This window comes from Leptonychotes weddellii, chromosome 7 (genome assembly GCF_054177405.1).
Source record: "Leptonychotes weddellii isolate Sample4059 chromosome 7, ASM5417740v2, whole genome shotgun sequence".
NCBI classification, from domain to species: domain Eukaryota; kingdom Metazoa; phylum Chordata; class Mammalia; order Carnivora; family Phocidae; genus Leptonychotes; species Leptonychotes weddellii.
The window spans coordinates 118,953,401-118,970,694 of NC_138375.1; the positions used below are offsets into that span (position 1 = coordinate 118,953,401).

Here is a 17,294-nt window from a genome sequence, read left to right on the forward strand (position 1 = left end):
GTGCCTGGGTGGCTCAGTCATTAAGCATCTGCCTTTGGCTCAGGCATGGTCCCAGCGTCCTGGGATCGAGCCCGCATTGGGCTTTCTGCTCAGCAGGAACCTGCTTCTCCCTCTCCCACTCCCCCTGCTTGTGTTCCTTCTGTAGCTGTCTCTTTCTCTCTGTCAAATAAATAAATAAAATTTAAAAAAAAAAGATTTTTATTTTGTAACTGACAGTTTCAAGTATCCACACTTATCACAATATGCCCCCGTATCTCCAAAAGTTGAGGTTGAAGGACTTTGCAAAGGCAATATCATCGCCCTGGTGGTGGGCACCCGAAGTACCACCAGCATGCTGGAGTGGGCGGATAACATGATAATACAGAAAAGGGCTTTTTCTATCCTTTTCCACGACAGAAATATAGAGACAAAATGGGTCGTGAGGAGAAAGCTATCTATTTTCAACTGCCCTCCTTCGTCCCTCACCAAGTTTACAATTCTACATTCAGTTTTGGTGCTGTGTATTTTGTGTAGCCAAAGCTGAAAAATAGGAGCTTGTCAGAAAGAAAAAAGAAAGTAGCATGGTTTTAATTATATTCGAAGACAGAATGTAGCATTTTAGTTAAAAAGCCAGAATCTTGAAGTATTCCAATTCTGTCAGAAGGCACAATCTAGTTCATGGAACTTTAATTATAACCATCAGATTCACCAAGCGGTTAGGCAGAATTTTGTTGTTGTTGTTACAATTTTGATGTCTAGGGACTCTGTAAAAGATCTGGCTTACACAACACTGTTAAGTGAAAAGAATAGCAATTTAGGCTATTGTATTTGGCATATACAGTTAGGGAAATACATTTTTTTGAAGAACAAATTCATTGAAGACATGCACTAATCTGACAGACTTACAATAATGATGAAATAGAGTTAAAAGCTTTAATTGCACAACATACAGGTCTGAAAACAAAATATGTATAGGTAAATGCCTGCAATGATTTTTTTTTACAGGAAAATGAAAAATTACATTTCAGGTTACTGATACAGGCTGTTAAAGAATAAAGGAAATTAAAATGTAATTATAAGACTGCTTCTTATGTCAATGGTATTACAGGATTCTGTGCTTTAACCTCTATAACAGAGGTAAAGGTCTATGATTCAACAGTCTTACACAATTCACAGCTATGGTGAGCGCTGTGAATTGTGTAAGACTGTTGAGTCACAGATCTGTACCTCTGAAACAAATAATACATTATATGTTAAAGAAAAAAAAAAAAGAAGAAGATAGCAGGAAGGGAAAAATGAAGGGAGGGAAATCGGAGGGGGAGACGAACCGTGAGAGACTATGGACTCTGAGAAACAAACTGAGGGTTCTAGAGGGGAGGGGGGTGGGAGGATGGGTTAGCCTGGTGGTGGGTATTAAAGAGGGCACGTTCTGCATGGAGCACTGGGTGTTATATGCAAACAATGAATCATGGAACACTGCATCAAAAACTAATGATGTAATGTATGGTGATTAACATAACATAATAAAACAAAGAAAAAAAAACTATAGCATGCTGGCAAAATATAAAATCTGAGAGCTGGGAAAGCATTTAAATTTCATAGTGTTTCCAAGTTTTTACCCAGAATTCCATAGGTCTCTATTGGAATACAGGTTGATCCACCCACACCTTGAAACTCTTTTCAAATTTTGGCGCGCACGCTTGTGTATGTGCACGTGTGCACAGACATGCATTTTTCTGGGAAGAAAGGAAACTTTTCATCAAATTCTCAAAGGAGTGTATTGCACAAAAAAGTCAATGACCACAGGTCTAAAAACTTCATTTGACGTGTGCATACGTATTTTAGGTGATTTTCACAAGAATATAGTTTCTTAGTGGCTGCCATGGATTCAGCGCTGCTCTACTCAGATACGTCTTTCATAACTAAGGGATTTATTTCCTTCCTGTGCCCACCCACTTTATCAGCTGATAGCTCTCAGCCATCAGCCCTTGGAAGAAATTGCCTAGTCTGAAGAAAACTGCCTTTCCCAAGGTCCCATCCCCCTCCTGGTGCAGTTTGCAGCTAGATGTTAGGGGTAAAAAGGCCTGGTTTTCTCACCACAAATGAGGACAACTCTAAAGAGCCATCCTGGCTTCCATGCCCCTCACAGGGTGGGCTGAGGTCCTGTTGTGACTGTACCATAGCCCCCTTTCTCCCTGTGCCCAACCCTGTCTTCTTCCCCTCCCAACATGGATGTTGATCCATGTGATGTGAAGACACTTGGCATTAATCTTTCTGCCTATTAATCTCCCAGGGGGGAAGCCAACTTGAGATAGTGGTAGAATTATAAGTAGCAACTTTAAAGTTCTAGCCTTTGATCTTCCCACTATGCTGTCCATACTTACTCTCCTTTTCTAAAGATAAATGAAGAAGCATGCATAAATGCATGTAGTAAATGGAGACTGCTTTTAAAAAGAAAGATAAGAGCAAATGAAATGTTGAAGCATTTTAAGAAATTTGAATATACTGCATGGAGCACAGGGTGTTATGCACAAACAATGAATCATGGAACACTACATCTAAAACTAATGATGTAATGTAGGGGATTAACATAAGAATAAAAAAAATGATTATGTTATGTAAATTATATCTCAATAAGTCTGTTAGCAAACCAACAAACAAAATCTATGTTTAACTATGCTTAATAAATGATATTTATATTTTAAAAAAAAAGAAATTTGAATATATATATATTTAAAAATCAGTTGGTTCCAGTATGTTAAAAATACTGTAATATTAAGTGAGTAACAAGACTGATTTTATAAGTTTTTGCCACATGGCTCAGCCTTGGATACAAGATATGGAGAACTGGAGTACTTGAATTTTGGGTCTGGAATATTTTGACAGAAAATGCCATTTTAGATGTGTAATATGTACATTCCAGAATAAAAATCTCAAGTTCTTTGAGCTAGTCATGGATTTTACAGATTATCTAGTACAAACCCTTCGTTAGACACATGAAGGGAATTTCAAAGCAGATCAGACTTGCTCAAGATGACAGTTGAATCAGGACTCCATCCGCAGCTTTTGAATCTTGGTGCAGAGCTTTCCAGCACCCTGTGGAGCTGCTCAAAGCCTCCCTCAGCACATACGGTCTCCCTCCTGGAGTGTCTTACCTGACACCTGCCATTTGCACAGACATCTAATCCCTGATATCCACAAGAAGTTCCATCCATCACTTTTTCTGACAGAAGAATAGGCTCTTCTTTCCCAACAGGAGAGCAAAACAAGGCACATGGTTTTTCTACACACAGAGTGGATAAAAAAAAAAAATGAGCAAAAGTTACTCCATAAATATTTTTATCTCAAGCTTTATTTTTCAGGACAGTTGTCGAGGAAAAAATATAATTTGATGTGAATGCAATAATGTAGCTCTAGAGTAGTTATTATGAGTAGTAAATGAGAAGATGCCTGGGAAAAAATAGATGTCCAATGAATATTTATCTCCTTCTTAAGAAATATGTCTTCAGATTATTTTCAAAATGTATCACTTATTATTTTCTGGCCCCAAACCTCTACCTCTACCACACAAACCAATGATTCTTGTGCCCAAATATTTCAAACACCACCATTTCTTGCTCGTATCTTTTGGAATGAACTCCCCTTTATCTTAAGTACATCTGAGAATTCTGCCTATTTCAGATTTACTTCGTTCATGAAGACTTTCTTGATGTGTCACTTCTAAATTCCCATACACGAATTTGCAATCCGATGCATTTGGCATTTTCTAATTGAAAAATTACTAAATGGAGAAAGAAGAATTTCTGAGATGAGCAATTCTCCTAAGATCTTCAATTACAAGGATGTGTAGAAACGCAACACAATCCCATGAGAACATCCACTGGAACGCACAATTGCTGAAGGGCTATCTAGGACTTAACTCCCTTCATTGCTTCCTTGGAAAGCACGCCAGCATATATGATATCTAGGGGGAGGGACACCTTTCTGGGTAAAGAGTTTTTGAATGGCTGGCAGTCTTCTTCAGTGCTTCATTAAGCAATAAGGTAGGATGGGTAGAGTTAAAAACGCTTGCCTATCAGGCTCAGTCAAGAGTGGCAAAATATTTTTAAAGGGCTGTTTCTATTTCTAAGCGTCCTACAGAAGAACTGTAGTATTTGGTAACACCAGTAGGAGAATTATCCAAACCTGAAACTTCAGAGCAATTTCCATGCTACATTACTACTCTACTGGCTTGATACCAGTCAGGCCCTTTACTGTTTATTAAGCTCATATAAATAGAATGGAAAATGGTTTACAGTCTTTGACACTGATCTTTGCTTATGTCTTCAGTAAAGTTCCACGTAAGCTGATGGGAGTCTATAAATACCAAATAACAGCCAGAGGCATGGAACAGGGTATCACTTTGCAAAGAGAAGACAGACAGTTAAATGAGCCTTCAGAATTGAACATTTCAAGCAGTTTTCACATGTGGCTTCTGAATACTGCTCTGAACAATTCTGGGGAGTTGGAACATGGCCTTCAATGTGCATGGTTTTGAAATTTTCCTTTAAGATGCCATTATAAGCCGCAATAAAGCATTTCAGTATGCTCTCACACCTCAAAGTAGGTTATGTTTATTCAATGACTGCTTACTATGTCATATCTTTGGACTTAAAAACAGCTGTTATAATTGCAACACTTTAAAAGTGATATTTTATACATACATATATGTATATATATATATATGTACATATATATATATATATATATAATTCTCTTTATGGAGTTTTCATGAAGAGAGGAGCAAACCAGATATATGAATAATGTGGAAAGGAGCTCATCTAGAAAATTCCATTCACATTCCAAGCAAGAATTCAGATAAAAATCTATTTCTCCTTTTACAACATATTGTCAATTCACTGTGCTTTACAGATGACATAAATATTTGATCCCAATCTTCCCTCCTGGAGTATACCCTTGAGATTGTGACATTAGAGTGATCCATGTAACATGCCAGTACTTACTTGGCAGGCAGGCTTTGTCTTGATTTAAGAGACCAACCCTTTCCAAGATATGCATTAAACATGGATTTCAGCCAAATCTCAACACAGTGTATGTAAAATACCTGAATGTTAAAGCCATGCATCTTTTTTTTCCTCTAAAAATAACTGTTCACTACAGCACTGATATCCTGTATTTAATTTTCCTAGCCATAGATTCATGTATTACATAAGAATAGCAGAAATAGCCCCTTGCAATTTAAGGTGTCATATGCTATGAAGACTTGGGATTTTTAAAGGAATCATATATTCAGTTTCTCCCATAGTGCCATGTAACACATGAAGACTACTGTTGTGTATTTTATTTAACATATGGACTGATGTGTTTGATGGATATGTGTTGTAAAATTATAAAAAAGGTTAGCCTACTAATTATATAAATATTTATTATGGATCATTCTGATGATAGACATCACTTTATAAGAGGTGGGGGCTTTTAAAATTGTAATTTCCAATGGCTTTAATATTTTAAATCGGCTCCCATACAATTACACTGAGTAATACATGGAAATGCTGAATCCCGTTTTTTTGTTTTTTTTTTAATTTTTTTTTTAATATTTTAAATCGGCTCCCATACAATTATACTGAGTAATACATGGAAATGCTGAATCCTGTTTTTTTGTTTGTTTTTTTTTTTAATTTGGAAGGAACCTGTTTCCTTTCTCTTATTTCACTTCTGAATGAACAGGCTTCAAATGACTTTAATATTATCAAACTCCACAGCTAGTTAGAGGCAGAGATAAGATAAATCCTCAGAGGATCAGATGATAATTTTCATTGTTTGAGCAGTCATCATTTCTACAACAAAAATTTATGCAACAAATATTTATCAGAAGCTTAATAGCTTTATATCTGTCAGTCTGTCCCCTAAACACACGTAATAGAATACAGAAACATTAAAATCTCCGATATTAGGGTGCTTGTGAGGTGCTTGGAAGGAGCACATACCCAATTTGGAGGATCAGGGGGATTCTTTTTTCCTAGAGGACTTGACATAAACTGAGTCCAAAAAAAATCAACAGGCACTTTTCAGGTAAATAAAAGGCCGGGGTTGGGGGGGAAGGGGAGAGAGAGAGAGAACAAAGCTTGAGAAATAAAAGGTATTATGCCAAGAAACTAGCATATTTACAGGCCCAGATCTAAGAGAGCATGATGTGTATGAGGGATGGAATGGAAGTTGGTCTGGATGTGCTGGAGAACACAGAAGGGAATGATGGAGAAGAGGTGAGAGAAGCTAAAGGGGCAAGCAGAGAGAAAGGAAAGGGGCATGTTGAGTTAGAAAGAATGAGATGTTGAGTAGAGATGTCCATGCAACAGATGGGTAAGTAATGAAGGGGCTTGGGATGGAGAGATCTGGGTTGGAGAGAAATATCTGTGTTCCTTTAGCATATAGATGATAAATAAAACCTAGTGAATAAAGTAATATTATCCCAAGGAGAATGTTTAGTGAGAAGAGGGGCCAGGACAGATCAGTAGAAAATTCCTATAAGGCGCATCATTCATTCAACCTAGTTTATTAAGTGCCTATTCTGTTCAGGTACTGTTGACGATGCCACACATAGAGCAGTGCAAAAATAGGATAATCCCTGCTCTTCCAACAATTATGGGGGGCATATAATAAACAAAAGCAAAAGCGTTATGGCGGATGGTGATGAGTTCTGTGAAAAAAGAATAAAGCAGGGAAAGGAAAGGCACTGTGTTACTGTTTAACAAAAGACCTGAAGGTGGTGAGAGACTGAAGCCTAATGATATCTGGAGATGATGTCACAGCAAGGAAAGCAAGAGCTTCCAAGACACTAGGACTTATTCTAGGAAGAGCAAGGGAGCCAGTGTGGGTGGAAGGGTGACAGGGAACAGTGGAGATGAAGTCTGAAGGTAAGAAGAAGCCAGGTAGCAGAGCTCCTTAAGTCCTTCCCTTAGAAGGAATGAATATGGACTTTGAGCGAACTGGGAAGGTACCAGAGGCTTTTGAATGGAAGAGTAACAAGACATGACTGACAATTTAAATGTATCACTCTGGCTGTTGAGACTGAAGGAGAACACAGGCATAAAGACCAGTTAGAGGGCTTATTGCAATCACTGGGGAAGAGAAGGTGGCTTGCGCCAGGGTAGGAGTTCTGGCGATGTTGGGAAATGATCAGACTCTGGATGTACTTCAGAGATAAGGTTCATGTCCATAAAAAAGAGTGAAATCTTGCCATCTGTACCAACATGGGTGGATCTAGAGAGTATAATGCTAAGTGAAATAAGTCACAAAAAGACAAATTCTATACGATTTCACTCAAATATGGAATTTAATAAACAAAACAAATTAACAAAGAAAAAAAGAGACAACCCAAAAAACGGACTCTTAACTCTAGAGAACAAACTGATGATTACCAGAGGGGCGGTGGGTCGGGGGATGGGGGGAAATAGGTGGAGGGAATTAAGAGTACACTTGGCTTGATGATCACTGAGTAATACATGGAAATGCTGAATCACTGTATCGTACACCTGAAACTAACGTAACACTGTATCTTAACTACACTGGAATTAAAAAAGATAAGGCTAGTGTGACCTTACTGATATTCCGAATGTACAGTAAAAGAAAAGAAAAAAAATGATGACTCCAAGATCTTGTCTAAGCATCTGGAAAGAGGGAAGTGCCATTTATTAAGAGGACAGTGGGAACAGAAGATTGTGCTTATCATTTCCTCTCAGCTGAGGAAACAGTCCATTTGGAGGCCATCATGGGGAAGAAAACAGGGCATGTTTGAGGCAGTCAAACAAGGCCAAGATCTGGAGTGCAGAGTGACAGAGAACAAGGTTCTAGAAGAGACATGAGGTAAGAGAAGGGAACAGATTACCTCCTCACCCTCTCACTGTCAAACACGTAACACTACTGTATTTATAGTGGAGTCATCTGCCTTGTTATCTGGCTGTTGACATTAGTGCTTCTGTGTTCAGAAGGCTACATGAAGAGAAGGTTTCTGTCAGGTGCACTGAAATTGATCAACAATGGAATTTAGGCTATTGACAAGCATATTATTGAAATGATGGAAAAGCACAGTACAAATTGACTAAGTCCAAATCAGGACAGGAGAGACTAGGGGCATGATGGTCAGGTAAGTCAGAAAATTCACCACCATGTTTGGTAACTGTAGCTCAAACCCATAGCTCACTGACTGACCATGGGCAGGAACTATCTTAAGTAAAGAAGTTATTAAGTTATTTCTAAGTAATTCTTTTTTTTTTAAAGATTTATTTATTTACTAGAGAGAAAGCACAAGCAGGAGGGACAGAGAGAGAGACAGAGAGAATCTCAAGCAGACTCCCTGCTGAGCGTGGAGCCTGATCCTGGACTATGACTTGAGCCGAAACTAAGAATCAGATGCTTAACCGACTGAGCCACCCAGATGCCCCCCTAACTAATTCTTAAGTAATAAGATAGCATATAATTTACTTAACATTCTTATTCTGAAATAATTAAAGACTTACAGGAAGTTGCAAAAATAGTACAGAGATCTCATATACCTTGTCCCCAGTTTACCCCAGTGGTTACACTTTGGTAACTACAGTACAATAGCAAACCCAGGAAATGGACATCGGTGCAGGTGTGTGTATACTTCTGGGCCATTTTATCACATGTGTAGATTTTATAACCACCAGCACAATCAATATATTTAAGAGTTTTATCAGCACAAAGTTCTACCTTATGCTACCCCTTTATAATAACACCCATCTATCCTTTTCCCCACCACCATCATTGACTTCTGGCAACCTTTATTCTGTTTTCCATCTCTACAGTTTTGTCATATATATATGGAACCACAGAATATATTATATATAAGTTATATAAATGGAATAAGTTATATAAATGGAAGCACAGAATATCTGATGTTTTGAGATTGGTTCTTTTCACTCAGCATAAAGCTCTGAAATTCACCAAGTCACTACACATTTCAATAGTTTTTTCCTTTTATTGTTGCATGTATCCCAGGGTATGGATATACCTCAGTGTGTCTGACCATTCAGGTACTCAGAACTTTTTTGGTTGTTTCCATTTTTTGGCTATTGAAAATAAAGCTGCTACAAACATTCATGCATGTGATTTTTTATGGTTGTAAATTTTCACTTCATTGGGAAAAATGCCCAGGAGTGTGTTTTCTAAATTGTATGAAAAATGTATATTGAGTTATTTAAGAAACTACCAAGTTATTTTTCAGAGTGGCTGTACCATTTACATTCCAATCAGTGATGTATGAGATCCAGTTTCTCCTCATCCTCACCAGCATTTCCTATTGTCACTTTTTAAAAAAAAATTTTAGTTCATCTAATTGGTGTGTAATAATATACTCTGCATTTAAAAAAATATATACTTGGAGTCAGTGCTTGTGATTATTATAGGTCATTAGGGTTCAAAAAAAGAGAGCTCTGAAATATTTAGAATATAATCTGTATCATCTATTATATAATACTGACTACTACTGTAAAACATTTTGCAAATCTAGAAGTCTACTTAATTAAGACGGTGGTGATGTGGGTTGTCATACCTTCATCCATGACAGCTTGCCACTGAAGAACATGCTTTGGGTATGAAGTTCTAACACTATAGGCCTGACATTGCCAGTCTCTGAATCCAGGCAAACCTGCAGGACAAGGTGGATTCTCACATATTCTGTATTGTTTTCTGGGACCATTACAATCCCTTGCTTCAGAACCTAGCCTAGAAGAGATAGTACAAATAATCAATTTTATCTTATTTTAATGTTAACTACTCATTTAAAAAAATTAAAAGGCATTGAATTAATAAGGTATAATCCTTTATATTAAATCTACTTTTGAAAATGTGGATACATTAAATGACTGCTAATGGGAGGAAATCCATATGTTTATTAAAAAACCATATATATATATATATATTTCCTATTCTCAATCAATTAACTTCTAAAACACATGAGAAATAAAAGCCAACTTGCCATGGAAATGGAAGAGTAAAGGGCAGAGGCTGGGAGCAAAATAGAAAGCCTGTGATTCCCGTGAAGGCGTTTGGCATTTTTACATCCTTTCTTTAAAACTGCTTATGAAGGAATCGTGCCACTGAGCCCACACCAAGAGTAAAAGCATAACGCTGAAATGATTTTCTCACGCGCCTCCCTGGGATCACTCTAGGAAGCATGGGGTTGAGCAAGCGGACCCTGAAATGCTCCCTATCTGCACACGTGCTTAGCACATCTTCATTTTTCAACACTCCTTACTTATATTGATGTTGATTTTGCTCTCCTTCCCTCCCTTCCTGAAGTCCCATCACCTTCCTGCCTTCTCACAGGTCCCTTCATTGTGGACTTACTTTTTCTAATGCATGTCTCCCTGCTCATTTAAACACACCAGTTTCTTTGATTTACTCAAGAAACCACCCCATGCAACATTTAATTCTTTGTTCTTAGAAGCGGTGGTCTTATTTTCTTCTTGGGAGATTTTTTTATCATTTAAACAATTTGAGGGATTTTTCTGTTTCCCAACATGGGGTGGGGTTTGAGGGGCTTCTTCTGCTTTCCAACACTGTTTATCAGTAAAACCTTTGCCTTTGGAAATTGAGGGAAAAAATGCCCTCCCCCGATCCAGGAACTTTGGCGTTTACCCAGGACATTTGCGCTCCCGACTGCTGATCCCAGAACCGCAGGTTCGGCTACAGGGGCTCCACTCGCTCCACTCTCCGGCCACATGTCCAGGTGCTGAGGTCCTGCTGGTACATTCTCCAGCCTTACACCACTATTCCAAAAGTTATGTCTTAGGTGAACAAATCAGGGCACAACGGAAAATCATTCACTGGCTTACAGAGTCACTGGGATTGCGATTAAATCACGCCTCCTAGAGCCCCACACATACAAATTGAAAAAGACCAAACATAAGTTGGCATTTGCTTCTTGTCATAGTGATATAATGGTCCGTTCTCTCAGTTCTCCTGTCAGATCATATGGTCTTGTTACGAAAACAGCGCACCCATATTCGCAGGACAGCCCTGAGAATTCAGTACGTACGACAGAGATAGGGTAAAGAGGGAAGTTGGGGTGGCACAGCCACAAAGGAAAACTAACACAGTCTAAGAAACATAACAGTTTAAAACGGACAAATGACAAAAGCACAGAGTCATACATCAGAATGGAAAATAAAACCTAAATGTTCTTCCATAACTGGAGTGAAGCAGACATTTTGGCAAACCTAGCAACTGTGATTTGAAATGTTGGTGGTTTTCTTTCCTTGTAATTAAAAAAAAAGTATGATTTAATTTTAGCACTTTCCTTTATGCCTTCTTTCTTTTTTCTGAAAGAGTTCCCATCAAATATAAACGTTAACATTACAGCAAGTTTTCTTTTGAAAGCCGTTTACTTGAAAGACTTAGGCAAATGGATTCTATGAAATTCCGTCACTTCCTTCCACTTATTCTGCAGCTTATTTTGTATTGATTAACTGAGAAAGATAACCATGAAAGAAGAGAAAGGAATATACTCATTCTCTTGTTTATATTTATATTTTCATCCACTTTAAACAAAGGCAGCCGAAGAGGCCGTTTCTGGGGCCGCCAAGGAATGGGTGCCAAGACTTGGAAGGTAAACTATAATAATTTCTCTTTATTTCTGAAAAATCAGATATATCACGGTCATGGCAAACATGTTAAAAGTAAAATTAACTGAACAAAATCATGTTGAGAATAATAAGTAAATATTAGCAAAATTCAGATTAATGACTGTAGATGGAGTTGAGCAAGCTGATCCTTCCAGATCTAAACAATTTTCTGCACTTAATAGCAACATGATTTATAAGGGATTTTGCAGAAATTAGAGAAACACTCTAATCTTCACGTTTCCCATTTCAAAATGTGAATGATAATCATATTTACCTAATGGACTTTGCAGGAGTAGAATGAAGCACTAAGCACAGTGCGTAGCCCATACTAAACTTAATAAAAGTTAACAATAATTAATAATGATAATGACAAATTGTATGTACTATTATATTAATGTCATTAATTAGTTTCTAGAAGTCTAACCAAAATTCTATTCATTCTGATCTTAACTGATTTATATCTCTTTAGAATTTATTTTGAGATTAGGTTTTTAAATGCTGTTTTTAGAGGAGAGAATTTAGAAAACTATGCTACATAGGTTTGTGTGAGCCCAGATAATGCTTTTCTAGGCAATAAAATAATTAGTTCCTGCAGATTTTTTCCAATAATGTCAGATTTTAAATTCAACCTCTTTCAGATTTCAAGAACTTTTAAATCTATGCTTGAAAAAAAAATCTCAACAACTCAGTGTATTGATAGCGCAGTACACTGAGATTTTGTATGAAGATTGTCATTAAATTGAGATTTTGTGTGAAGATTCAGTCTGAAAATTGCAGAAGGGGGGAAACCATGTCCTTTTAAACAATTTGCTGGCGTTAAGGATTAACAATCTAATGCCATTCATGGAAAAAAAAAATCCAACATGAAAACTGTCAAACTTCAGTTGGTCAAATCGTTCTGGCCTACTTGAAGGGTGTTTATGTTTCCCGTTGTGAATATCATAGCTCTTTGCTCATTTAGCAGCAAGCTGGCGTTGAAAGGCTGGGCTAGCATTCACAGCAGACTAAAAATATGTTGTAAAAGACCAGCATCTGGGCTTGCACATCATTTAAACCAGACCACATGGGGCAGATGAAGAGAAATAGAGACAGATCTACAAGCTAAATTTGCATACAGAAACCAGTGAAATTTAAAGAAAGCATAGTATAGTATTTAAAGTTCATCACCTTGCAGAGAACCAGATCTCTGGATGAAACCAGGGAGAACCTGCCTTTGTGTCTTCTAGTTGGTGTTGTACTTCAACATTGAGGGAAGTGTTAAATGTTTTGTTTAAATTATAGTACAGTTTTGTTCCATTTGGTTTTTGTTTAAATTATTATATAATATATTCCATTCGGTTTATGTATAAAATGACCCTAATGATGCTTTTCATATATTTTCTGGCAGCATATTTTGCTTCATTTGTATTTTCAAGCCCCCCAAAAATGATATTACACCTGGTTTTAAAAAGACAAAATTTGTCATATCTACTAATTCAGTCTGATTTATGAAAATGCTAAGGAAATATAAAATATAAGTTATTTCTGGGACAGTACATGATCTAAAAAATTGACTGTATTTCCATTCTGTCAAGTTTCTATGTGGACATGTCTGGAGAGTTCATGAAAACATCAGATTGGAAGAGGTCTGTGAAGATGACAAAGGGAACATCATTGTCTAATCAAATCTTCTTGTACATACATTGTTGGATGAGAGAAGAGGAGGACAAAAGGCAATAAACTCTCTACATATGCAAATGTGTGAGTGTAAGGATATTACAGTCATTATATTTTCAATAAAGAATCATGAGGGTAAATTTCAAGAATCTCAATTTAGGGAAGTAAATAACTAAAATATATTACGTAGAATTCTTCAAAACAGGCTAAAATTTTATTAAATTTGTATTTAACTTGCCTTTCCCCTCCCCCAATTCCTAGCAGGTTTTGTCAGTGAAAAAACATAGATTTCTTGGGTTTTACTACATCATTTACCAACTCTTTAGCATCTGTTAAACGTAGATGTAAACATAGGTGATAGAATTATAAAAAGAAGAGAAGAAAGAAAAAGGCTGCTTTTAATTTGGAAAAGGCTATATAGAAAGTGTAGATAAATCCCTATCTTTACAATTATTTTGAATCATAAAATTCTGTAGGCACCTTCTCAGACTTAATTATACACTCCTAGATGACCTAGTTATATAGCTAGATTAACATCACTCTACACTATCAAAAATTACAAAATTACACAATCTTGTAACAAATTGTAAAAAAATTCCCCTTTTTGTTTCTTGGTTTGCAGTGTACCAGGCTAGCAGCGTTTTGTGTGAGGTTGAAAGCATTCAAATATTTTAACACTACAGCACTCCTCAGCAGAGTTTTGGAAACTATTTTCATAATGGCTCCTAGAACAGCAGGAACAGATGGATATTTGAAGAAGCCCACCTGGTCTGAGGAACTGAGAAGTCCATTAGTTATTTCAATACAAAAGCATTACAGAACCGCTAAAAGAATATTGTTAGCACAATTAGAGGGAAATAAAAACATTTTACTTTTGATGAGCAATTACAACTTTGATGGCTAAAAGAATTAAGTTTATTTTAGAGACCTTCAAGAATGCAAATCATTCTCATAAATATCAGATGAAAAAAATAATAGCAGAAAAATACTGAGGACATCAGTTTATAAAAATGAAGGGATTTTATATTGCTAAAGAACTAAGAAGAATGGGTTGTGTGATGTTTGAAGAAATACGGCTGAATAGTTGGTTATCTTTCTTTATTAGGGTTTTCATGTTTCAGGAAAGATAAAAATTATAGCTGGGGGAGAATTTTATGATTCCAGCAATAAATTACTCAACATAATACTGTGAGGCTTGCCCAATACGCACACATTATTGTACTTTTGTGTATAATTAAAAAAATAAATAAAACCAACCCAGATTCTGACTCTCCATATAAACTCACAGAAAAACATCTGGCACAGTCTGTAAACAACTGGCTGATAATTCACAGAAATTCCCTTTCCAGAAAACATTTTTCTGTTGATTGTATCTAGTGATAAAACATTTCTAGTCTTAAAGATATTTTGTACTTAAACAGTTTGTACATTTTTTCTTTTTTAATTAGAGAAATCATAGAAGTAATAAATGATGACACGATTATGTCAAACAACCCAAAAGTGTCTGGGAAAATAATTTTATTTACCCTCAGCTACCCTTGCTTTCAGCCATCAATCCCACTTCCCTCTCAAGAGCTAACTACTAATTACAGTTTGGAGTTTATATTTTCAAACCATTTTCTAGGAGTTTAGTAATATATACAATGTATGTGTGTATTCATAACTGGTTTTTTGGTAAATATCAAAGGGTATCAAAGTATTAATTTTTCTGACATGCCTACATATTAATCATCATGTCTTTTAGATTTTTTCAGTTTGTATGTATACATCTACCTCATTCTTTTAACAGCTACATTGTAACCATTCTCCACATCATGAATATTTTCATTGTTTCTCATGCTCATCATTGCAAATTGCATCCTTACATAAGTACTTGTGTGTGTGTGTATTTACATGCACACACATCTGTCTTTGTGAAAGACGTGCATTTCCTTTGCACAAAATTCTAGCAGTGGAAAGGCTGAATTTCCATAATGTTCATTTTTAAAAACAATGTGTTTTTAAGCTAGCATTCTATATAACTTCATTGTTTTCATTAAGTAATTCACTCCAAGTAAGCTTTAAGTTGTTGTTTCTTTTTAAATGTAATAAACATATATGTTCTTCAGAGGCAAGGTGTCTGATCTTATATCTATAATGAGTAAAGTGATTAACCATTCTGCTTTCTCTTTACAGAATAAACATTAGAAAATAATGTAAGCTACTGAACTGTTATCTTTTGAGTAAGTTTAACTATGGCTATATATTTAGATGGAATCTACCTCCTTCATATTCTTCAAAAGAAAATTATTTTTCAACAGCAATAATTTTGATATGAAAATCAAAAGAAAATTAATTTTCAACAGCAATTACTGTGATATGGAAATGTGTATTAATAAATATTTCTGTAACTTTATGAAACATATTAAACAACTCAGCCAAATATTTACTAATCTTCAAAATGTCAGTTAGAATATTTTATTTATGATGTTTGAAATGACAAGGAAAAATTATACTCAGTGGCTTTTCTGAGACAATGTTTTATAACTGAAAGGATTCATTAGCTCTGGAAGTTTGACTATATGCTATTATTTGTGATTATTTACCTCTGTTTAACTTAAATACTAAAAATAAATTCATTTTTTTGGTTAAAGTGATACACATATCTTTCAATGTTCTCATAAGCAACAATAATAAAAAAACTGCATTTATGTTAACAAAACAACCATAGATTTGGTAAAATATAAAAGTTAAAATTGAAAATAAGTGAAATACTGAAAATTTTTTATGTATTTACTGAAGGTATTCCACTGGTATTAAGATGGATACATATATAACTGGCAGAAGAAAGTACGAGTTTCTTGAGTTTCATTCCATGTTCTTAATTAACTTCAGACGACTCAAATGACTTACCTTACCAGCGTCACAATCAGTTCCATCCATTGGTGGATCTAGCTTCGTTCTGCATTCTTTCTCACCCTCTACCTTGCACCATAACCCTGTGCAAATAACATGCTGAAAACAAGGCCATAATAACTAATAAGGAGAGGCATCATATTTTTGAGGTGAAGTCAATAATTTTTGAGAAAGCTGTTTTGATAGAACAACAGAAATTGTCTGAAGAAAAATATGCTTTAGGTACTTCTCATATAAACTTATCATTGAGATAGCATATGGCTGATGTATAGTGATGAGAATATTGATACATGAAAAACAGAAAATCTGTTTAATATATTTAAATATTTGTACATTTCTTAAATAAGACACATGTGATTACTCAAGATTAAGTAGCTACAACAGAACAGTGTAGGCTAAAAACCATTATTTGTACCATTCCATGAACCAGGCTGGAAGAATAAAAGTGATGTGTTTGTGGTATGAATTTAGTGCCCGGTGTCCTAAAGCCTGCCCTCACTTACGCTCTGCTTTACGCTGAAAGGCCATGGTTAGTATTTCATTCTTTCACCAAATAGCTTTGGCCCTTGACACAATACAGACTCTGTTATCAGTCATTTTCACCTCAGTCTGAATGAGTTCTAGGTCTCCAGGATACAATGAACTTTTTCCAGGGAAAAGTTAGAGGGAATAGCAAAAATCCTGGGATTGGGCAGCAGAGACATAGTAACCGTGAAAGAAGAGAACTCTGAAAACAGGCAGGAAGGAAGACTGTCAGAAACCTAAGCCCCAGCTCCAGTGGCTGCCATCCCAGAGACAGAATGAGGCGCACAGGATCCATTCACATTTCATAGAAGTATGAAATCCACGAGGGACATTTAAAGGTGATTGGAGTAATGCAGAGTGAAGATGACTGCGTTACCTATCCAGATACGTGGAGAAGGTGGAGGAAGACAGATCAATAAAGAGAATAAGTCATGGCAATGTGAAAGGCACAGTCTCAAACGAGATTTTAAAGTAAACAAGATTTTAAAGATTGAAAAACCAAGTCTTGAATACCACGAAGGACGAGGGACTCCATATTTGGAGGGAAAAAGAAGCCACTTAGCAGTTGACCAGCAGGTTGAGAAGATAAAAAGG

At 36.1% G+C, this 17,294-nt stretch overlaps 1 protein-coding gene across 1 annotated transcript in view; it reads right to left on the reverse strand.

Annotated features, from left to right (window-relative positions):
• The window catches only part of ADAMTS19 (ADAM metallopeptidase with thrombospondin type 1 motif 19), a 214,333-nt gene that overhangs the window by 48,872 nt on the left and 148,167 nt on the right, over nucleotides 1-17,294 (reverse strand). Inside the window, exons 12-15 of the mRNA XM_081825619.1 lie at nucleotides 16,173-16,274; nucleotides 10,639-10,769; nucleotides 9,551-9,723; nucleotides 3,135-3,262 (exon numbers count right to left, since the gene is read on the reverse strand). Coding sequence (XP_081681745.1) covers nucleotides 3,135-3,262; nucleotides 9,551-9,723; nucleotides 10,639-10,769; nucleotides 16,173-16,274 — 534 coding nt within the window. The remainder of the gene's footprint in view (nucleotides 1-3,134; nucleotides 3,263-9,550; nucleotides 9,724-10,638; nucleotides 10,770-16,172; nucleotides 16,275-17,294) is intronic.